Source organism: Anopheles funestus, chromosome 2RL, assembly GCF_943734845.2.
Source record: "Anopheles funestus chromosome 2RL, idAnoFuneDA-416_04, whole genome shotgun sequence".
Classification (NCBI taxonomy): Eukaryota; Metazoa; Arthropoda; class Insecta; order Diptera; family Culicidae; genus Anopheles; species Anopheles funestus.
In genome coordinates this window covers 44965929-44990665 of record NC_064598.1, presented here as the reverse complement: position 1 = coordinate 44990665, position 24737 = coordinate 44965929, and the positions used below count along the sequence as shown (strand labels likewise).

The 24737-nt window shown below is 47.3% G+C and overlaps 2 protein-coding genes across 2 annotated transcripts in view; one reads left to right on the top strand and one right to left on the bottom strand.

Annotated features, from left to right (window-relative positions):
- Window positions 1-24737, bottom strand: part of LOC125766046 (uncharacterized) — a 96223-nt gene that overhangs the window by 30417 nt on the left and 41069 nt on the right. The gene's annotated exons all lie outside the window — the stretch shown is intronic.
- On the top strand, window positions 474-3833 carry LOC125766036 (uncharacterized). The gene has a single exon (XM_049431615.1). The coding sequence runs from the start codon at window positions 474-476 to the stop codon at window positions 3831-3833; it is 3360 nt and encodes a 1119-aa protein (XP_049287572.1).

Genomic DNA, 24737 nt, shown 5'->3' with positions numbered 1-24737 from the left:
TCAGGTCCCTTCCAACCTTATCCCTTTGAAGGGAAATTTTTTAAAGGCTAAGTTAGGACGTTATCACAAGTAATCAGTAGGTTAATTGAGCTAAGGGAATTAAAAACAAATATAAATATCGATAACAATGTTTATCCAATGGTCACGAATAGAAAAAAGAGGTAATATTAACTATAACGTCTAGACTCACTTTAAGAAATGGCGATAGAAACGGATGGTTTATCACAAATAATAATAAAATCATATTGTTGCGAAGCGTATATCGCGTATATCGCGTATATATAAGCGTAAATATTCACCTGGGTAAGCCGTTACGATGTGTGGAAGGTAATTTCAACGAACCAATCGCCGCCAAGACCAGACTGGGATGGACAGTGTTTGGTCCATGCCGCATACCGACATCCTCGAGCGCCACGACATACCATAACTTTCACCTATGTGTCTGTAATGATAAAAATGATCAGAACCTAAACATGGCGCTTACGGAATACTTCTCTTTGGAGTCCATCGGGGTCGGCGCTCCGCGTAAACTTATGCCGAAAGAGGAAGAACGAGCGAACACAATTTTGAAAACCGGAACGCGCCTACTGGGAGATCGCTACGAGACCTGTTTGCTGTGGAAGTATGACGACGTGCGTCTTCCATGCAACCGCGAGATGGCACTCAAACGTCACATGTGCCTGAAAAGGAAATGCGATAAGGACCCGGGATTAGCTAAGGCAATTAGCGAAAAGATGCGTGAGTACGCAGACAAGGGGTACATTCGACGTGTACCGGAAGAGGAGATCGCAGAAAGAAAGGAAAGGGATTGGTATTTACCAATTTTCCCAGTTTACAACCCGAATAAGCCCGGAAAGCTGCGTATGGTGTTTGACGCTGCTGCGCAGGTACACGGGGTGAGCCTGAATACGTTCCTACTAGCCGGTCCGGACCAACTAGTGGGGCTGGTACAGGTGTTACATAAGTTCCGGGAGAATCGAATCGCCGTAACGGGAGACATCCGCGAAATGTTCTTCCAGGTAAGAATGAACCCCGCGGACCAACGAAGCCAACTGGTGTTCTGGGATGATGGCAGCAAGCGGAATGGTGAACCCGTAGTGTACGCCGTTTCTGTGATGACCTTTGGTGCAGCTTGCTCGCCTGCTGGGGCACACTTCGTTAAGAACCTGAATGCGGAGAGGTTCGCTGACCGTTTTCCACGAGCAGCGGAATGCATCAAATTCGAGCATTATGTGGACGATATGCTGGCCAGCGTCGAAACCGTGGAGGAGGCAGTTACCCTGGCGGAAGACGTACGATACGTCCATTCGCAGGGCGGGTTCGAGATCCGGAACTGGCTCTCTAATGCCAAGGAGGTCGTGCATAAGCTCCGGTGGGGAGCTAACAACGAAATGTGTGTGGACATGAGTGCAGGACAAGGTACCGAGAAGGTTCTGGGTATGTGGTGGAATACCGAGAGTGATGTGTTTACCTTCCGTATAAATCCGCGCATCGATGAGAAGCTGCTAACGGGTGGTAGACTCCCGACAAGACGCGAAGTGTTGAGCATCCTGATGATGATTTACGACCCTCTAGGACTTATTGGCCATTTCTTAATGTTCCTTAAGATACTCTTGCAGGACCTGTGGAGATCCGGAATCCATTGGGACAAAACCGTTGAAGGCGAAGCTGCAAAGAAATGGTTAAGGTGGACTGGGTTACTACCGGAACTAGAGAAGCTGGCGATAAGGAGATGCTATCGGAACATAACATCATCAGATGTTCCATGCGTGCAATTGCATGTATTTACCGATGCGAGTCAAAACGGGATGGCCGCAGTTGCTTACCTACGTTTCGAGGAAAACAACACAGTGGAGTGCGCGCTGATCGGTTCAAAAACACGTGTGGCCCCACTGAAGTTTCTGTCGATACCGCGTCTGGAGCTTCAAGCAGCCGTGATTGGAGCGCGTTTTGCGGACCACATCGCGAAAACACATCGATTGAGGATCAGCAAGAGGGTTTTCTGGACGGACTCTCGAAACGTCGTGAGCTGGATAAGGTCGGACCACAGGCGTTACACTCCCTTTGTCGCCTTCCGGGTGAGCGAACTTTTGGAACTAACCAGTGTTAACGATTGGCGATGGCTCTCTACTAAGGTTAACGTAGCGGACGACGGAACGAAGTGGCAAGGAGACCCTGGTCTGACATCATCCAGCAGATGGTTCCGTGGTCCAGAGTTCCTGTGGGAAGCAGAAGAGAAATGGCCTATAAACAAAGATAACCCAGGCGAGTCAACGGAGGAAATACGCAAGAGCGTATTGCACCTTTCCGTAATCCGTAATGCGGTGGTCAACTTCTCTCGGTTTTCACGATGGAAGAAGTTGTTGAGGACGGTGGGCTACATTCACCGATACGCTGGCAACCTTCGTCGACGAGCTAGGCGAGCTGATAAGGTTGTAGGACCACTGACGCAGGAGGAACTACTGGCGGCTGAGCGGTCACTATACATCTGGGTGCAGTTGGATGGGTTCGCTGGCGATATCAAACGGCTGAAAAGTGACGTGAAGAAGAAGCATCCCTGGAAGAAGGTGGTAAAACGAGACAGCGTACTGTTCAAGTTATCACCAGAAATAGACGGAGAAGGTGTATTAAGGATGCAGGGACGATTAGACAATCGTTCAACGCTAGGTGCTTCGCTGGGGAAGCCCGTTATCTTACCTAGACGACACCCGGTCACGGATCTGATTATTAAGGATTTCCATGAGCGATATTGTCATCAGAGCCATGGAACGGTGGTGAGCCAACTCCGATCGCGGTACTATATACCGAAGATTTTGGTGGAGTTCAATCGGGTTAGGCGCGGCTGCCAGAGCTGCAAGATTAGGAACGCTGTACCTAATCCACCCCTGATGGGGAACATTCCCCGGCAGAGAATTGCGGTGAACCAGCGAGCGTTCACATACACCGGGCTGGATTATTTCGGACCAATACTCGTGGTCGTGGGACGACATTCCGAGAAGCGCTGGGGAGCGCTATTCACTTGCCTCACGACAAGAGCCATTCACCTCGAATTGGCATACGCACTAACGACTGCTTCATGTATTTTAGCGATCCGTCGATTTATCGCCAGAAGAGGTCCTCCTAGGGAAATAATCAGCGATCGGGGCACTAATTTCGTGGGCGCGGCGAGAGAACTCAACATCGCCCTGAAGGATGTGGACGAAGACGCTCTTAAAACGAGATTCATCGGGCCAGTGCTGAAGTGGAGATTCAACCCGCCGGCAGCACCTCATTTCGGCGGCACTTGGGAGCGTCTTGTGCAATCGGTAAAGAAGATACTGTGCAGTTTCAATTTACCGCGTCTACCAACAGATGAGATATTGATGTCAACGTTAACGGAGGTGGAAATGATGATCAACTCAAGGCCACTTACCTACGTGCCGCTCGACGAGGAATGGGACTGTCCAATAACGCCGAACCACCTGCTACTAGGAAGCCCTGACGGGAGCAAACAAGCCGTTTGTTTGGACGACTCACCGGCAGCGATACGGACGTCGTGGGGTGCCCTGCAAGTGAACGCGGATATATTCTGGAAGCGGTGGATTGCAGACTACCTACCAACGCTCACCCGCAGGACGAAATGGTTCCACCCGGTGCCACCGATTAAAGAGGGAGACGTGGTGGTGGTCGTGGATGGGAACCTGCCTCGGAACACTTGGCCGATGGGACGTGTACTAGAAGTGACCCGTGCGAAGGACGGCCAGGTTAGGCGAGCGAAAGTGCGAACGGCAAGCGGGATTTTAGAAAGACCGGCAACGAAATTAGCGGTGCTAGATATTGTAGGGAGCAGTTAAGTGTACCGCGTGGGTTTTGACAGATCGATAGGAGAAACAAACGTTAGTTGAGTGTAACGCCCGGAGCGTTACACTGGTGGGGAGAATGTTGCGAAGCGTATATCGCAACTCGTTTGTTTACGTTGTAGTATAGCAGCAGGGCCTTACAACAGCGATGTCGTTGTAGGGTTTCGCGATGGGGGCGATGGTGGGACAGTGCCCACCAGCATTATAGCAGCAGTTAGGATGGCGACGAAGGAAAACCCGATAAATAGGGCCGAAGGACGCACCTTCGGCCTCTTTTAAGCGCGACAGTAGAGAACGAAACTAATTTGTGATCTTCCCTTTTCTAACTACACCGACAATAAATAGCTAGAAAACAGACCTACATTTTATGATCTCTCTGTGGCTGCAATCATTCACAACATATATCGATGAACTAGATACTGGTTTGTTGTTGTTTTTGTTGTTGTTTTCGTTCTCCATGCCTTTTTGTTCTTGCCTAAAAGACACAAATGCATTATTATTATTGGACAACTGCAAATGTGCTAGCACGACACCCGTATAGCTGTGTGGCAAGCATGGAGTACTGCACTGCACATACATAATCGGTAAGAGTTCAACACTTATTCATACTAACCAGCCAATTTGTCCACAGATATACGAAAAAGATGAGACGACGCCGATAGAAGAGAAAAAAAACCAGTTCAATAATATACATAATAAGTCTGCTTCACGTGTACATTTCATTTTTGGCCGCCATGACACATTTTTATGATCGCCATTATTAAATTTGTACCCATCCCAAGCAAAAAGTTTCAACTTGTCAAAAGCAAATGCCGGAATGTCTCCCTCTAAACAGTATCCCGTGCCTGCTCGCACTTACACTGAGCGAGAGTCGGTCAGAAAGCTCGAGTCGTGTCTGATGAGTTTTCTCATGCCGTTCGCTTCTCTTGCGTTATGCCCTCTGGCTCGTACTCACGCTCGTTCTACCGTCGATGCAAAAGTGTACAATCCGCGCGGTTGTCAGACTACTCCAAACACCAACAAGAACAACAAATGCATTGGTTTACAACAACAAATCGAAGCTACCCGAGTTGTTCGCGCGATCGTATACAGAATCGCTGATGAATCGCTGTTCATTTGTTTTCCTATTTTTAATAATTATTATTAACATAATTATCATTACATACGTCCACACGGCAGGGACCGGGTTCAAATCCCATCCGGACCGTCCCCCCGTAGCCATGGACTGACTATCCTGCTACGTGGTAAAATAAGTCTTGATACGGCCAGGCCGTTATAACCGAACAAAAAAAAAAAAAAAAAAAATATCATTACATATTAAGAGAGGCGAATGCACCAAGACATCATACAAAAATAAAACAACAAACATGATCGAAGCCTCTTTATGTTACTGTTTTCTACCACGATTTTGTTGTGAGCTAATAGACGTTTTGGGCGTTGGAATCCGATTTGATTATACGATCGTGAAATAAAGAACCTCCAAAGTACTAGTTCGTCATATGCTCACACTGCAGAATTATCCCAACATTTGTATCATGTGTATACGTTGTATCATATGAATTGAAGCATATGCATGGTGATCCCAATGATTCAAACGATATTTTTATCTTAAGGAATGTATGCATGGCTTGTCGTTCAGACCCATCGTCAAATGATCAACCGATGAAATAATGCGCAAACTATGTGTGAACATGCAGGGTTCGATGATCGAACTCTCATATTGGAAAATTAAAGTTTTACAACACTGACTAGTGAAAACAGGTATGCCAACACTGCAGTAACACTGCGTTAAGCGTTAGATAAAGATAATACGTAAAATGAGTGAAAAGTTGATAGCAAGATATGTGTGTGTGTGTAGTTCCGGTCGTACATGCGGCGCCTTACAGGACAGAAACTGGTATCAACTCCGAATCTTCAAGGAAAGCCAGAAATCCTCCTAAAGCTTTAATGTCACAAAAGAAGAAGAAGGAAAATTACTTTATTTCTAATTATAAGTTCGATCGAGAATGGTAATTGTTGTAAACAAACGGTGTTTACACCGACCGCTGCTGTCACTGTCGGACATTATGTCGAACTTCGAAGTTCGAAAGAAAGCTTCGCGATCGGGAGAGCTGAGTACCGCGGTGAGTGAAGGACCAGGACGAGAAAAAGATAGATAAAAGGGCCAAACAACGCGTGAGCGCTTTATTACCGCTAGAAAACGTGAACGAATAAAGAAAACTAATTTTTTGGTTCGCTCCACTATAATAGCGTTCCTAATCAATTCAAGTCTTTTTTTGCGTTTTCTACATTCCAAAAAATTAGTTCCAAAAAATTAGTTTGGAAATTCCAAAAAAAAATTAGTCTGTTGGAAATTCTAAAATTTCAACAAGTTTGCGATAGTTTGCAAGAGTATTTGCTTCGCAAAGCTAATTTTAGTGCGCGTTTACTTCGAAAGTCGAAAGTAAATTATCCACGGAGGATAATCGCGATCGCGAAACGAACGGTAGTGTAACAGTGCGCGCGTATTAAAAGTGATTCGCGAGATGGAACACGGCGATTCCACGGTGCAAGACGGGCAACAGACGAGCCAGCGAGAGGATCGTGAATTCTCCTCGCAGGAACCGATGGCTGAACGCGATAGCGTAGTCGCGACGAATGCGACGCCATCCTGTTCGACTCGATCGCCCGTGGCAGTACGAGAATCGTCCCAAAGCGAAGGGATTTTGGGCCACCGGGGCGAGCAGACGATGCAGACTCCGTGGGGATATTTTCCGGTGAGGCACAGGAATGCCATCGCGCTGGACGCGACACCAGAAGCAGCCCGGCCGTTCCCTTATCACACACACACGCACGCACAAAATGGACACACGCAACCAGAGGGTTTGGGACGCGTCACCGATGGCGCATCAAACTCGGCGATGGCGACCGCGCATCGGTCAGCAACCCCTGAAGGGTTCAGGAACCCTAACCAACAACATCGGAGGGAGCAGCTCGAACTCGAGCGTTTAAGAATCGAGCTGCAACAACGAAAGCTTGAACTCCGCGAACGCGAGTTGGAGTTTTCAAAAAAGGAGTGTGATATTGCGCGCGAATCGCAATGCGAGTTGGAAAAGGCGAGTGCTTGGCTACTGCATCGAGAAAATGGTGGTTCCCTTGATGCTGCTGGCAGGCGTGTTGGGATCAACACGGAACGCTTCCGATATGAAGACAACCCTACCGTGGCCAGCAGCAAATATGCATCTACGCATATCCCAACGAGGCCAGTGAACGACGCCGCGAAACGTGACGCGGAATTTCGCGAGTGGCAAAGCGCGATGGAGGATCTCATGTCACGAGATCCTCGCAGCACAAATGGAACAACGCACCGACCCGGACACGATTTTGGACACAGCACGTCGGCACATCCGCACACAACCGATCACGACACTTACGCACCCGCACACGGACACGATTTCGGACGCAGCACGTCAACATACCCACACGAAAACCGATACGGACACATCACCCAGCCACACGGACACGATCACGGTTATTGCACGTTTATACCGCCCCGCGGACTTTGTCAGGCGAACAGCACCTTTGCTCAACCGCGTACGAGCGCGCCACCAACATACCCGCACAATGTTTTCGCCGATAGGCATGCGGGAACATTCGGAAGCTTGGGATCGACTTTCCTAAGTCAATCGCAAATTGCAGCGCGGAAAGCTAGTGGACGCGAGCTGCCGACGTTTTCGGGTTCCGCGGAACAGTGGCCGCTCTTCATCTCCAGCTACGAGCACTCAACAGCCATCTGCGGGTACTCTGACTACGAGAACCTGCTGAGGCTACAGAAGGCGTTGAAGGGAGCTGCGCTGGAAGCTGTCAGCTCGTTGTTGTTGCTGCCTTCCGGGCTAAAGGAAGCAATAGAAGTGCTCAAGCTACGGTTTGGCAGGCCGGAGGTGATTGTCGAAAATTTGATGGAGAAAGTGAGACGTATGCCAGCACCACGAGCGGAACGGCTGGAAACTCTGGTGGAGTTTGGATTCGCGGTGAGGAACCTGTGTGCGACCATCCAAGCATCTGGGCTACCGGAATATACCTGCAACGTTATCCTGCTGAAGGAGTTGATCGCAAAGCTGCCGTCGGCCACGTGCATCGAATGGGCGAGGCACCAACAGCAGCTGCCCTCCGTTACGTTGTCGGACTTCGGAAGGTGGATCGGCGAGTTGGCTGCAGCACTCAGCAGGGTGGTACCGGTGAAGAGTGAACGTTTCGACCGCAGTGGATCTGGCGACTTGGATCGTCGGAGCAGTGCGAAGCCGGTACGACTAGATCAGCGCCAGCCCACCACCGCACGTTTGCACATGCACGCCGCCACCACGAGCGGTAAGTACTCACCAACAAATCCAAATGTTCCAAGTGCTTCCAAATGTTCAGCTTGCCAGGGAGATTGTGCCGCACTGGATACGTGCCAACGATTCCAATCGATGACCGTCGCTGAAAGGAAGGAACACATAAGGGATAAGAAGCTGTGCCGAAAATGCCTCAAGTACCATAAGGGGTGGTGTCACCTTAAAACAGTTTGCGGATCAAATGGGTGCGAGGCATTGCACCACAGGTTGCTACATGGTGCTTTGGGTACGACGAGCACAACAGAGAAGCATTGTCTCACGCATTCCGGCACGAACGATCGCACTTTGTTCCGTTACGTACCGGTAACGATGTATGGGAAGGGTGGCAGGACTGTTCGAACGTACGCCTTTCTCGACGAAGGTTCGTCATCCACCTTCATCGATCATAGTTTGATGGACGAATTAGGGTTGATCGGAACGTCACGGCCATTGTGCCTCAAGTGGACCGGAGGTACTACCAGAGAAGAAAAGGCTTCTGTCCAGTTGGCGGTGCGAATTTCAGGTGCCTACGAAGGGGCTCCGGTGCATGAGCTGTCGAAGGTGCACACGGTCAGCAATCTAGCTTTGCCCACGCAGACGATCGATTGCAAACAACTGGAAGCTGCGTATCCACATATTAAGGGTTTGCCGTTGACCTCCTACGTCGATGCTGTACCTCGAGTTCTAATCGGCGTAGACAATTGTCGTTTGGGGAAGCCGCTAAAATGTACAGAAGGACGCGCTAACGAACCGATCGCATCGAACACTAGGCTGGGCTGGACGATATACGGACCCTGTCCTATTGCGACCGCTAATGTAACCGGAGGACACGGAAGTTTTCACATCCGCTGCTGCGAAGGTAACGACGATGGTGCACCCACAAGCGAGGTCAAGGCGTTCTTCTCGTTGGATTCACTGGGCATCACTAAGCCATCACCGGATCCGGAGTTAGACAAAGCTGCGGCTTTGAAACGGTACGAGCAGAGGGACTACATTCGACGTTTATCAGCGAGTGAGGCGGAGGACAAACGACCAAACGACTGGCTTCTACCTATTTTGTGATGCGACGGCAAAGGTGAGTGGAGTCAGTCTCAATCCGTTTCTTTTAGCGGGACCCGATCTGCTTGCCAACGACCAACGAAGCCAGATGATCTTTTGGGATGGGGACAATCCACACGGTGATCCAGCCGTGTACGTGGTCACCGCGATGACGTTCGGCGCTGCTTGTTCGCCGAGCAGTGCGCAGTTCGGGAAGAATCGCAACGCAGAGCGATTCGAGAAAGAGTTCGCGCGTGCGGAAAGATGCATCCAAGACGTGGACAATATGCTCGTGAGTGTGGAAACGGAGGCAGAGGCTGTATGCCTAGCAAAAGATGTCATTTTAGGTGAACAGCTGACACAAGAGCTGGCTCGGGCCGAGCAGATCGTCGTCACTCCAATACAGGCGGACGTGAATGCGGGTGAAATACGATCTTTGAAAAAGGATCCCTCTCAGATGCAACCGTGGAAGAGCAGGATGGAGAAGAACTGAGGAATCATATTCACCTGCCTGACGTCCAGAGCTATCCATTTGGAGATGGCTCACTCTCTCACGACAGCGTCCTGCATTATGGCGATTCGGCGCTTCTTCGCTAGGCGCGGAAAATCGTTAGAGGCGATCGGCGATAGGGGAACCAATTTCGTCGGGTCGGCTCGGGAACTCGAGGAAGCCTTGCAGGTAGTAGACGTTGACGCGATGATGGACGAACTCGTTGGGCCAGAGACGAAATGGAGCTTTAATCCGCCAGCAGCACCACATTTCGGCGGATGCTGGGAGAGACTGATCCGATCTGTGAAGAAAGTGCTGAATCAATTTGAGCTGCCACGAAAGCCGACGGACGAGGTGCTGATGTCGACGCTAGCGAAAACCGAGTTCATCATCAACTCGTGTCCTCTTACCTACGTGCCATTGGATAACGAGATGGATACACTGATCACATCGAACCTTCTACTACTCGAAAGCTCCAACGGGTGCAAGCCGCCCGCCGTATTCGACGACAGTAGTACCGCCGTTAAATCAGCGTGGAGAGCCGCCCAACGCAACGCTGACGTATTCTGGAGGAGATGGGTATCGGAATACCTACCCACGTTGACTCGTCGATCGAAGTGGTTTGAGTCGGTGCGACCGATTCAGGTGGGGGACTTAGTAGTCATTGTTGACAATTGTTCGCCGCGGAACAGTTGGCCGAAGGGACGCGTAACCAGATGTAGTTAGGGCCCAGGACGATCAAGTAAGACAGGCAAGCGTCCAAATAACTGGTGGGATTTAAAAGCGACCTGCAACAAAGATTGCGTTATTAGATGTACGGCAAGGAAACTTACCTGCGTGAGCTAGGAGTAGTAAACGAAGTGTTACGCGTGGTAAATTGACAGTGAACGAGAACGACAGCAGCAGGAAGTAGATTGAGACAGATTCAGAACAAAGCTAGTTGTCTCACTGCGGGAGGCAATGTTGTAAACAAACGGTGTTTACACCGACCGCTGCTGTCACTGTCGGACATTATGTCGAACTTCGAAGCTCGAAAGAAAGCTTCGCGATCGGGAGAGCTGAGTACCGCGGTGAGTGAAGGACCAGGACGAGAAAAAGATAGATAAAAGGGCCAAACAACGCGTGAGCGCTTTATTACCGCTAGAAAACGTGAACGAATAAAGAAAACTAATTTTTTGGTTCGCTCCACTATAATAGCGTTCCTAATCAATTCAAGTCTTTTTTTGCGTTTTCTACAGTAATAATTTAAAATTTCTCAATTAATCAACGATTTTTTTCTATTTGCCATTTTAATAATGCCACACGGATCTTGACTGAACATTTCAAATGTTTGCTAGAAAACTTTTGTATTGAAAGCATAGCTAGGTTTTCGGGCTCAGCTGGTAACATTATAAAAAAGAAACAATGAATACATGAAATATCATAACGAATGTTGGGCGACCTTGAGACACTTCCAAAAGGCTCGTAACGGCTTGATGTTTGAGAACGCAGATCATCCAAGATAAAGAGGCAAAATTGCAAAGAGTACGTGCAGCATGGCAGGGTTCATCATGCCCTAAACCAGTGTCGGATCTAACTGTAGGCGGAGTAGGCGATCGTCTAGAAATGACTACAAGAAACGACTACAAGAAATGAAAACGACTACAAGAGCAAATGTCGAAAAGATCGAGCAGGTGATGACAGAAAACGTAACATCACTAGTGTATCAAAAGACTGATTTGATGGCTCCAAGATTATCTGATTGGCAAGTCTATTCAAGCTCCAAAGCAAGGTCACTTACGCAATGCAGGCTTAGCAAGGCAAGGCTTAGCAGAATGCGTACTAGTGAGCTACCCTTGCACCGTCGAAAAAGCGTACAGTCTTAAAAAAGAGAACAAGAACAAGAAAACAAGCTTAGAGAGTTTTGAATGAGACAGACAGAGAGAGAGAGAAAGAGAGAGAGAGACAGATAGAGAGAGAGAGAGAGACAGAGAGAGAGAGACCGGTGAATGATTGGTATGTTGGGGTTTGTCAATCGTATCGGAAATCAGTAAGATTTTGTATCAAACTTTGTCGCAAACGTTCTACTCTCCCATTTCTACCATCCGCGATAACGATAAGAACAGCTTAACGTCAACATTCGAGGTGACAATGTATCAACGAGATCAAACTTTGTCGCAAACGTTCTACTCTCCCATTTCTACCATCCGCGATAACGATAAGAACAGCTTAACGTCAACATTCGAGGTGACACATGTATCAATCGAACGGAAAAAATACAAAATTCCAAATCCAAATCCAAATTTTCAACATTATCTATCTATATCTATCTATTTATATCTATGTATCTATATCTATACATACATCTATATATATAAAATTCTCGCGTCGCGGTGTTAGTGTGCAAACTCCTCCGAAACGGCTGCACCGATTTGTATGAAATTTTCGCTGAACGTTCGTTAGGTATGAGAATAGGTTTACCGCTATTTTTCGTTTGTGGCCGACATTATGAGTTCTTTTCTGATTTTCATACGGGAGTTATCAAGTAGGCATAGCCATTTTTTCAACACGAATAATGTTGAAGACTACTGAAACAAAAGGCTTCTAACAATAAAATCAATCAAAGTAGGTACACAAGACGATTTATTTGTGCAATTGCATTCATTAAAGCGTAAAGTGAGTGATAAATAAGTAAAAAGCAAGTGTGTGAATAATTTAAAAAAATGCTATTTCGTGATTTGCGGCTCGGTGTTACATATCATTTGGATTAAGAATGGTCATAATTTAAGAAATTTCAATTAATCAACGATATTCGCTAATCGCCACTCTAATAATGCCACACGAATCAAGATTGAACATTCAAAATGTTTGCTTTACTTACTGTTCGAGCCTGGCTACGGGTCGAACGCTTCTGGGTTTTTCTTCTTCGAAGGACCAATCTATTCAGTTTGGAGGTTGACACTAGACTCTATTTATTTGTTACATTTCACATTCAGTTCCCCGCTCCTGTCAACAGTGATGGGCGTTGTGTTTTACCCTTCCGTTCCGGATGGGAACGGAACATACTCCCCCCGTTGAATTTACTCAAGATAAAAATTCAGGAACAGTTATCTTCGATGGGTAGTACCGAGATTTTGTTCACAGCGCGGCGATAAGTAGCTCCTCCTGTGAACACGTCAACAGCGCGGACCAAACCATCCTTGCCAGGGTAGACCGACGTAACTCGACCCATCTTCCAGTTTAGAGGTGGCTGATTTCGATCGTGAAGAAGAACAACCATACCCTTCCGGATGTTAGGCATGGCTCGCAGGTTCTTCTTTCTTGGCTGCAGAGTGTTGTGATATTCGCGGCTCCATGCACGCCAAAAATGCTCGCGCATGAGCTGAAGATGCTGCCAACGAGACAACCGGGCTCGTACATCTTCCAAAGACGGCTCAGCCAGGGCGGTTAAGGGTCGTCCTATCAAGTAGTGGGCGGGGGTAATTACCATCGGGTCCGCAGGATCGTTGGACACAGCGAATAATGGACGAGAGTTGAGAACTGCTTCTATCTCAGTCAAGACCGTGCTCAGCTCTTCAAAATTCAACTTGACGTTGCCGACGATGCGTTTTAGATGGTTCTTTGCAGATTTCACGGCAGCCTCCCAGAGGCCAACAAACTCGGGAGCATCTGGTGGTATGAAATGCCATTCAATTTCCTTGGACCGACAAAACTCCTGAATGGCATCCACCGACTGCTGATTGTGGAACTGCTCAAAAAGACTCTTGAGTTCGTGGTTGGCTCCTCTGAAATTTGTTGCATTATCAGAGTTAAGCTGCTGAACCATTCCACGACGACCGATGAAACGCTTTAGGGAAGCCAGGAAAGCATCGGTGCTTAAGTCGGATACTGCTTCTAAATGCACAGCTTTGGTAGTCATGCATACAAATACGCACACATAGGCCTTGGTGATCACTGGACGGCGTGACCCTTGTTTTATCATGATTGGACCAGCGTAGTCCAATCCCGTGATAGCGAATGGCGGTGAAGGTACAACCCTGGAAGCGGGTAAATCTCCCATCAGCTGGTTAGTGTTTGTCGGGTTCAGTCGGAAACATCTCACGCAATTTCTCGTAACAGCCCGAATAGTAGAACGGGCGTGGATAAGCCAATATCGTTGTCTCAGTACGTTTAATAGACCCGTTTGCCCAATATGCAGATGTTCCGCATGCATCTGTCGAATCAGCAAACGTACAACTGGATCCTTATTGGGTAGAATGATTGGATGGCGATTTTCGAACGGAAGCAAGGATTTATCTAAGCGACCTCCTACACGTAGCAACCCGTCGACATAGATTGGGCGAAGGTTTGCTAGCTTCTTACAGGGTTGGTTTTCCATTACTCGTCGTATCTCGTCCGCCAAATGAACGTGTTGGATTACTCTGATGACTGCTTCGGTCGAAAGACGTAACTCTTTAACAGTTAAATGACGGCGAAGTTCTCGTAGTGGAGCAGGCTTACGGCAGTTTTAAATGAATCGAAGTACATATCCCATTATCCGTTGAATTTTCCTAAAATGACTGAATTTGTTGAAGTTAGTGGCTCTATACTTACAACCACAGACGAAACTACATCCTTCAATTCAGGCAATTCATCATCTGGGAGGGGGGGTAGCGAGGATGTTTCGTAGTCTACTCGCTGCAGCATTTCGGGACCGTTCCACCAAAGACTGTTTACTTCTAGAGCCTCGGGCAGTTGTCCTCGGGATATAACGTCGGCTGGATTGAACTGGGAACGGACGTATTCCCATTTGCAGCCACTCGTCTCTTCCTGAATCACAGCGATCCGATTACGAACAAACAGCTGCAATTGATTGAGCGGTTTACCAATCCAGGCCAGAACAATTGTGCTATCACACCATAGCACAATTTCTCGGAGCTTCATATTCAGGGCTGGTAGTACTCTTTTCAACAGTCTGGTAAGCAAGAGGGCTGCGCATAACTCCTTTCGTGCGATGGAGAGGTCATGCAGTGGAGCAAGCTTCGATTTACTAGTTAGGAGTTGTAAGTTTGCTGAACCGTCTGGAAACAGACTTCTAAGGTAGATGCATGCGCCGTATGCGTAAGATGAGGCATCGGAGAATCCATGTATCTCACATGCAACTACTCCATCGAAAGTTACACATCTTGGAATTGCTATGCGGTGCAATTGTGACAAAGATTTCTGCAGATCTTGCCACTCCTTTCTTGTAGCTTCGTCGACTGGATCATCCCAGCCAATCTTCTGCTTCCAAAGTCGTTGTGTTAGGAGCTTTGCTAAAACAACGACAGGTGACACCAGACCGAGTGGATCGAATAATCTAGCTATCTCGGAATACATTATTCGCTTTGTAAGTTGCTGTTCGGTTGAAGAGAGCTCCGGCTGGGAGGATATGAAAAATATGTCAGCGTTCGGATCCCAACATACTCCGAGCACCTTGATGGTTTCGTTAACTCCTTTTTCTTCCAGCTTCACCTTTTTCTCACGGTCCTCTTCAGGTATCTGCTCGAGAAACCTTTGCAAATTCGAACACCATTTACGGATAGGAAATCCTCCTTGCTCTAGGAGCTGCTTTAGTTCACGTTGAGCTTCGATCGCTTCGCCTACTGAGTCCGCACCCGACAGTACATCGTCCATGTATGTTTCTTCCAAGACGATTCTCGAGGCAACAGGAAACGCATTACCATCCTCTGCTACCAATTGCACCAGACACCTTGTAGCTAAAAACGGTGCAGCGGCAGTACCGTAGGTGACAGTACTCAGTTCCAAAACTCGCAATGGTTGCGACGGATGATCTCTCCAAAAGATACGAAGGAATCGTTGATCTTCCACAGCGTGACGGATCTGACGATACATCTTGGAAACATCACCAGAAAACGCAATTTTGTTTCTACGGAACCGCAGCACAATAAAATGTAGATCGTTTTGTACTACGGGACCCACTTGCAGCACGTCGTTGAGAGAGAATTCAGAAGGCGCCGCTTTGGCGCTAGCATCAAACACCACTTGACACTTCGTGCTTGAGCTGGACGGCCTCAATACTGCGTGGTGGGGCAGGTAATATGCTCGTTGTTCTGGGGGATCTTGGGCTTCGTGGATTTCATGGCAGTGTCCAAGCTCCTCATACTCGTGGATGAACTCCTTATACTGATTCTGTAGATCAGGATGACGGGCAAGACGTCTTTCAAGCATAAGGAATCGCTTTTGTGCTAGTGCACGGCAAGAATTCAATTTTTGAAGGGTACCCTTAAACGGCAATCGGACCACGAAACGTCCGGTTTCATCATGGTTGTAGGTTGATAAGAAATGCTCTTCACAAGCCATTTCCTCCTTGGCCAGCTTCGGTACGTCGGGAACCTCCTCAATTTTCCAGAACTGCTGCATCATTTCTTCCACGGCTTCGATGGAAGCATGATTGGTTTGCTGTAACGAAAGATTGGACAGTTGTTCAGTGATAACTCCCGACACGATCCAACCGAAGTGAGTGTCCCGCAGCTGTGGTATGTTGTCCATCACGTTAAGCCTGCCTGGCTTGAAAATGTCGAAAAACAATTCCGCACCGATCAACAGATCAATTTTATCCGGCTGGTTAAAGTTGGGATCTGCTAATATGATTCCGTGTGGAATCTCCCAATGACTGACGTTGATCGTGGATGACGGAATGATACCGGTGACTCTCGGGGTTATCAGGAACTCCAAATCGGTTTCGAAAACGGACACTCTCGACTGAATCCTCAACTGTACCTTCTCGCGAGCAAGGGTTCGTAAGGCGTTGATCCCTGAGATCGGTACATTCGCTGGTGTAGTTGTTACTCTAAGGCGGTTGCTGAGTTCTTCTGACACAAAATTCACTTGTGAGCCACTGTCTAGAAGGACTCGACAAAGATGAGGCTGGTTCTTGTAGTCAAACACTTGTACCAAGGCTGTTTGAAGTAGAACTGTCTTACATGACTGGACCAAATTCGATGAGCAGGTGCTGGATACAGGGTTGGTAACACGATTTGTCTTCTGGGTTGACGTTGCAGGAACAAATGGCAACCTGTCTGCGGATTCAGCAGGTTGAGTCAAATTGGAGCTGGTAGTTCGCTGGAGAGCGCCTTCTTCGTGAATTATTGTGTGGTGCCGTCGTTGACACTTACGGCAATTCATTGTAGATGGACATTCTCGAACACGATGTCCTTTCTGTAGGCAATTGAAGCATACTCCTGCAGCGCGGATCCGTTCCATTTTTTGAGTGGAAGTAAGGGTATTCAACTCAGTGCACTGGTGGTTTCGATGAGAGCCACCACAAAATTCACATGACTGCGGAATAATAGTGGAAGCGGCATGGCTTTTCTGTGGTATATTCTTAACCTGGCTGGTCTGCTACGGCTTAGGCTTACTATTGGTTGTAACTGGAAAGGCTGTTTCACAATTTTTCAAAATTCGGCACCGAGATTTCAAAAACTCAATCGTTTGATGATAGTTTGGCAGTTCTCTTTTGTTTTGCGTACCCTCCCATGCCTTCCGGGTGGATTTGTCAAGTGCTGCCACTAACAGATGAACTATCATCAGGTCTGAAATTCCTAGCAGTTCTTGTTCTAGATATTTCAAACTCTCCACATGACGTGAAACTTCCTGAACCAAGGTGCGCAATTCATGATAAGTTTCTGATGTCATTTTCTTCAGAGAGAATAAACCGCGAATATGGGTGTCGATGATGATTCGCTTGTTTTCGTATCTCTCGGTTAGTATTTGCCATGCGTGTTCATAGTTGCCTTCATTCATCACTTTCGCATCTAATATTCCAGCAGCTTCTCCGGTGAGCGCTTTATCAAGATGGTACAACTTTACGGCCTCGCTGTCTCCAGAATTGGCCATCAAGTCCTGGAATATGGCTTTGAACTTAGGCCATGCTGTATAAGTACCATCGAAGGTTGGAATCGGAATTTTTAGCGGCTTTTGCTGGAAGATCACCTGGGGTGGTGAGGTTATCTTTTCCTCCTTCGTTTCCATCGACAGTTTCAGCTCACAAATCTTGGTCAAGGCAGTATTGTTCAGTTCTTCGAAATCAGTATATTCTTTTTCATGTTCTTCCATCGCATCGTCAGTAATCAGACCGATTATGCTCGTATGGAATTTGCAATAATCGTCATAGATCGAGGTAGCGTTTTGCTCAAATACTTGCAATTGTGGATGCGTAATATCCTTAGCTTGCAACAGCGTGTTTTGCAAGCGCAGAAGTTTACTCTTTACATGTGATCGTAAACGAATCGCCTTTTCCAATTCCTGTTGCTTGGTCGCCATTTTGTCCACTTCCGCGCGTTTTTGCGATCGCGTCTCTGGTCCCATACACAACCACACACACGGTAAAACGAGCGATTAGTAAAAGCAGCACAGTACACCAACACGTTGAAACCTGCGACGTATGATGCACACCGAACGCGGTTAGCGAAGCGAGTCCTTTGCGCCAAATTTCCGTGAACAAAACTGAGCAAAGCGCACAAACACAAGCAACTCGTAGCGTTTCCTCGATTCTAAGTGGTTAGCGCTGGTCAATACACGGATCAAACTTGTTCAAACTTGTATTTTCCTGTAACCTCTGCGAACAGCGCACCAACACATGCAAACTGACGTAGCATGCGGCTATCCCAGGAACAATCACAGCACATGAGCAAACAGATTGCAAGAGTTTCTTCTGTATGATTTCTAAGAACAAAAGCTGTCTCAGCACACACGTCGCCGTAACAGTAGCGACACACACGAGCACATACAAGACTGCGGACACAACGCGCACAGACGCTTGCACGATTTCGCGGGAAATGTTCCTCAAATTAAGCGTGCGCTCACACAACGCACTCTTAAACCACACACACACGAATGGTTTTGGTTTTCGAATGGTTTTCGGCTTGAATGGTTTTCGAAAACTACACTTTCCAATGACGCGGGCGGTCACACAACGCACGTAGATGGCGGTTGTTGGAAAACACTATTCTTGTGACACGGGCGGTCACACACGCACTTTTGAACAACGCACGCGGGCGATGGTTGTCCGGAACTACTTTTTCTTGTGACGCGGGCGGTCACACAACTCACACGGGCGGTGGTTGTTGAAACTTCTTTTGTCTTCGAGTAACGCTGGCGATTACTCGAACGGATACGGCACACTGACAAACACACACGGACGGTGGTCTCAGGCCGCGATTTTACTAGTTATCCGGTTCGAAGGACCAAAATGTTCGAGCCTGGCTACGGGTCGAACGCTTCTGGGTTTTTCTTCTTCGAAGGACCAATCTATTCAGTTTGGAGGTTGACACTAGACTCTATTTATTTGTTACATTTCACATTCAGTTCCCCGCTCCTGTCAATAGTGATGGGCGTTGTGTTTTACCCTTCCGTTCCGGAAGGGAACGGAACACTTACAAAACGCATGTTTAAGGGTAAAGCTAGGTTTGCGGGTAAGCTAACCAACGTAAATCAACGTAAACAGCAAAATGCACTAAATGTTAGCAAGGCACAAAATTATTAAAGGAGTTTCAGCTATCATCGAACTCCAGACAGACGTCATCGTATCACGTATGTAGCTTATCAGCGTGTGCCGGATGTGGATGACGTAAGTTATATGAATATTTAGCAGTTAAAAAACTGTTTAAATACTTTGTTAAACCTTCTCCAATCGCTTTAAGTACATGATTAAAGTTTAACTTACTCACATCAAGGCTGAGGCTGAGGTTTTCGATTATCTGATTCACTTCCTCTGTACTTCCGTTTTTGGGCTAATGAAAGAGTCACCCTAGATGACTTTGAATTGTTCGCACCGCACTTGTATTACACCACACTTTGAAACTTTAGGGAGGTTTGTATCTTTCTCCAATAATATTCTTTCTCGCGGTACAATTGTCTATTGTGACAACTTTTCAGCTTAGTGCAACACTTGAGCCAGAGACCTCAGACAAAACACGTCCGTCCACGTTGGAGCTGAGCGAAAGAAGAAATCAAAAGATACAGAACACAAGGTACATTGATATGAGGCAGAGTTAATCCAAGATGTACATAGTAAGTGGTGAACATTTATCAATATGTGTAAGTTTGCCTTTGTGTCAATGGCCAAAAATACACCCTTACTTCTATAACCACGTACCAGTGTCGTTAGTGCAATTTTGATTGAATTTTGCACAATTTCAAGTTTTAAATAAATTTCCACTTAGTTCTAAAAGATGTTATGACTTCAATTTAGGCAGCGCGCTGTGAACAGCCAAACAAACCAGACAAACACGACACTGTTCGAAAGGTGCTCTGCCAATTGTCGCGCAGAACTGTCACTCCATCGACAATTTCAATGCCTAGTACTGTCGCTAAGCAATCTTACCTCGTTTTATTCCAATTTCGGTGAGTTTATATATGCTAAAAATCTGAAATTCTCTGTTCCACAACAACTATTAACAAAGCAATCCAGCACACAAACCGCTTCGGTGCTATTTGACAAGGTATAGAGAATTTCAAGGTGTGACACAGACATGCAAGACAAAATCAAACTGTTTTGTTCTATGTCGTGTTTGTCTGGTTTGTTCTATGCAGGTTGACAGAGCACCTCCATATGATTGCTTGGGTTTGCTCTTGTGGTTTTGTCTGGTTTGTCTTGTTCGAGATGTGACAGCGCGCTGCCTTAATTGTACAATAGTTTCACACTACACATTAGACAGTTTTTTTAATTCGAATTTTACTTTTATTCTATCAAATATTTTTAAACATTTACTTCCATTACCACCTACCTGTGTATGTGATGCATTTTATATTTGGTATTTGGACTTTTCTGCGTTGAAATGTGCCTATAAATGTATTCGTTTTTAGCCGTTGTATTGACGTCAAATTTTCAAAGAAGTTGCTTTAAATTATTTACCTTGATTTTATTATAGCAGAACTTCTGTACAAAATGTAATACCTATGTGGGTAGGTGATTTTAGAATTAATGGAATACAAATTTAATTAAAATTAAAAGTACATTTAAATAAATTGCAAAAATCTGGTTTTAGCTAGTAAAATAGAAAACGTATTTTTTAGACATTCCGAAAGTTTCAAGACAATAGCTTCGTTGTATTAAATGTTATTAAGATTTACAAGTTCATAAGATACCTTTGTAGGTGGTCATTGAAAAGACGGTTATAAGGTGAATTTCGGTTGGACCACATTGTTCGAATAAGCTAGCTGTCATACCGATCTGCCCTTTTTCCGTGTTTAGCTATTTGCGTTATCTCGCGTGAACGTGTGTCAACAAACTCGTCTTCGTATGTTTGCCTTGTCCGAAGTCGTTCTTGGCTCCGGTTGGACAGCTTGGACGAGACAGGGTATCGGGGGGAGATCTTGCAAGCCACCCCAGTACAAATGCCTTGAAAGGATTCCAACATATTTCAAATCGAATTAAAGGATACCGACCCAAGCTACTGAATAAGGACAACGATTGGAAATTCAGGACATGGAGCTGCAGATCCCTCACAGCACCCGAAAGTACCCGCATTCTTTCGGACGAGGTGAGGGCCCGCGGCTTCGGTATAGTAGCACTTCAGAAGGTGCGCTGGAAAGGACTTATGGAGTGCCCGTACCGCAGTGATTGCATGATCTACCAGAGCGGTGGTGAAAAGCATGAACTCGGTACAGCGTTCCTGGTCTTAGGTGCGATGCGAAAGAGAGTAATCGGTTGGTGGCCGATCAACGAACGGATGTGCAGGTTGAGGGTTCGTGGAAGGTTCTTCAACCTGAGCATTATTAACGTGCATAGTCCGCACCTTGGAAGCACCGATGACGATAATTAGACATTCTATACACAGTTCGAGAGGGAGTATGACCGCCGCCCACAACACGACGTCAAGATCGTCATCGGAGTCTTTAACTCACAGGTCGGACGGAAGGAGGCATACAAACCCATGATCGGTAATTTCAGCGCCCACCAGCTGACGAACGACAATGGGCTTCGCCTAGTAAACTTCGCCTCCTCGAAGCACATGACCATTCGCAGCACCTTCTTCCAGCACGCACCACGCTTCAGCTACATCTCAAGATTTCTACAGCAGACATATCCCCAGATTGACCACCTTCTCCATCGATCGGAAGGCACTTCTCGAATGTTATCGACGTATGTACCTATAGGGGAGCAAACGTCACGTCAGATCATTTTATGGTTATGGTTAAGTTATGTCAGAAACTGTGCGTAACCTATTGGTGCGGAAGCCCAATATCAGCCCACCCCAAGGCTCAACATAGATCGGTTGACGCAAGCTGATGTGGCGAGGGACTTGGCGACCGCGCTGGGGGAATCGTTGCCGGAGGACATCACCTTCGCGATGATATCCCTCAATGATCATTGGCGTATGATGGAGCAAGCCATGAACAACGCGGCCGATCGAACAATTGGCCGCGTAGCACGTAGCCAAAGGAAGGAAGGTTTGATGATGAGTGCAGGCGAACACTATCCGAGAAGAACGCAGCGCGAACCCTCATGCTCCAGCACGAGACCAGGCAGAACGTGGAAGACTACAAACGACTGAGATGGCAGCAGATCCGACTCTTCCAGGACAAGAAGCGCAGCTTCGAAGAGTCGGATGAGCAGCTGATGCAGCAGCTATCCCAGTGGGGGAAACTCGTAACTTCTACAGGATGCTAAAAGCGACACGAAATGGTTTTACTCCCATGAACGCTATGTGCCGCTACGAAGAGGGAGATATTCTGTCGGACAAGCGAGAGGTGATCGACAGGAGGAAGTGCTACTTCGACAGACATCTGAATGGAACAGATGCAGGAGAGACCGCACCGGGTGCAGGAAGCAGTGGAAAGTAGTACTTCTACAGCCAGCATGATGATGACGAAGTGCCCTCGCCATCCTTGGACGAAGTCATCAGTGCCCTCGAACAGCTGAAATACATCAAAGTCAGCTGGTAGCGATGGTCTGATGGGGCCTGAGAGGCTAGCCGCCACTATGCATCGGTATTATGATTTGATGAATTTGGAACCAGGAAGAACTTTTGGATGAGTGGAAACTTAGAGTTATACAGTTTACAAATAAGGCGACAGATTGGACTGCGCTAATTTCTGTTTTTTTTTTCAAGGAGTTTAAAATCTTCGAAAGACACCCACAATGGTGGACATGGGATTTTTACCCAGTAAAAAACTCTCCTTGAACCCTGTGCACCCTCCCACGGAATCACCTCGCGGTATTACTTCATGGGAGGGGCAGTGCTGTGGCACTCAGTCTGTCTTAGGATACGCGGTAGCAACATGCAACACTTTTGTTTTTATTTATTTATTTTTCTCACACCACCACACTGTACGTCACATACACAGCACAACACACACTTATGCGAGACCAAACCGTTGGTCTTGTCGCCACTGTTTCTGCAGTTTCACCAGAATCGATCGCATTGTCGTTTCAGCTGCCTTCAGATCTGCACTCTGCAACATCACTTGCAGGATGTTCGACGCGTTCACAGCCGTTCCGCACTTGTCGCTCAATTGCTGGCGCTCCTCAGCAAATCTGGGACAGTAGAACAAAACGTGTTCAGCTGTCTCATCTACGTCCCCGCATGCTGGGCATCGTGGTGAAACGGCATGTCGGAATCTGTGCAGGTAGTTCCTGAAACAGCCATGACCGGAGAGATATTGTGTGACGAAGAAGTTCACTTCGCCATGTTTTCTTCCCAGCCACGTTTCAACATCGGGGATCAAAGAATAGGTCCATCTCCCTTTCGCCGAGTTGCTCCAAGCCACCTGCCATTTCCTCTTTGACTCCGATTTAACTGCTCCATCAGCAAGAGGTTCCCCGAGCGTGCGTTGCGGAAGCTCTTTGCGTCTTCTTCAAGGGTGATGTAGAGTGGCATGATTCTCGCAATTACACATACCGCATCTTAAGATATGGCACGATATGCACTGGTAACACGCATGACCAATCGTGTGTGTACCTTATCCACAGCTTTCCGGTTCTGCTTCGCTGACATGATGTGCGCTCACGCAGGGGCTCCGTACCTCATTACGGACGTGGCTACATTAGCGTGAAGGCGCCTAATGCTGCTGCTTGGTCCACCTATATTTGGCATGAATGTTGTTATCGTATTTACGGTCTTCAAAGCCTTCCCACACACTTTTACGAGGTGCTGCTTAAAGTTCAGCCATTCGTCGATTATGACTCCAAGATATTTTAGATATCTGGTAGACTCAATGTGATGCGAGCCTACCAATATCGTAGCTTTCTGAACTTCCCTGTGGCTGCTGATGAGTATAAACTTCGTCTTCGCGTGCTCAATTTGCAGCTTTACACCTCTCATCCCCCCATCAATCCTGCTGACTGCGTCAGTTGCCAGCATCTCGACCTCCTCGATCGTTTCGCCGGTTATTGTAAGGGCGATGTCATCTGCAAACCCGATCAATTGAGCTCCTGGTGGCAGTGCGAGAGTCAGCACACCGTTATACATGACGTTCCACAGAGTGGGTCCAAGAACCGATCCCTGTGGGACGCCTGTCGTAATCGAGGTAGTCCGGACTCCTTCCTCCGTGTCATATTTTAGCACCCGTCCTTGAAGATAGTTACTCAAGAGCCTGCACAGGTACGGGGGAACATCCATGCGCTCCAACGCAGCAGCAATTGCCTCCCAGCTAGCACTGTTAAAGGCGTTTTTTACATCGATTGTAATCAACGCGCAGTAACGTGCACCGGACCTTTTTCTCCGAAACGCAGCATATACTGTCTCCAGCACTGCCAACATTGCGTCGACTGTTGAGCGCTTCTTCCGAAAGCCAAACTGCCGCTTAGAAAGTCCAAGCGGACCTTCCGTGTGCACTGTCCGGCGATCCAGAATTGGAATTTCCTGTACCTTAGCCAGGGAATCAGTGAGCCCCAGAGGCCTTAGAGCTGATGGGTCGCCCGGCTGCTTACCTGGTTTTGGTATTAGCACCAGCTTCTGCTGCTTCCACGTCGACGGGAATTGGCCTGACTTAAGTGTGTCCTGGAATACAATCTGGAACACTTTCGGGAACGCTTTCATGGCTACTTTGACT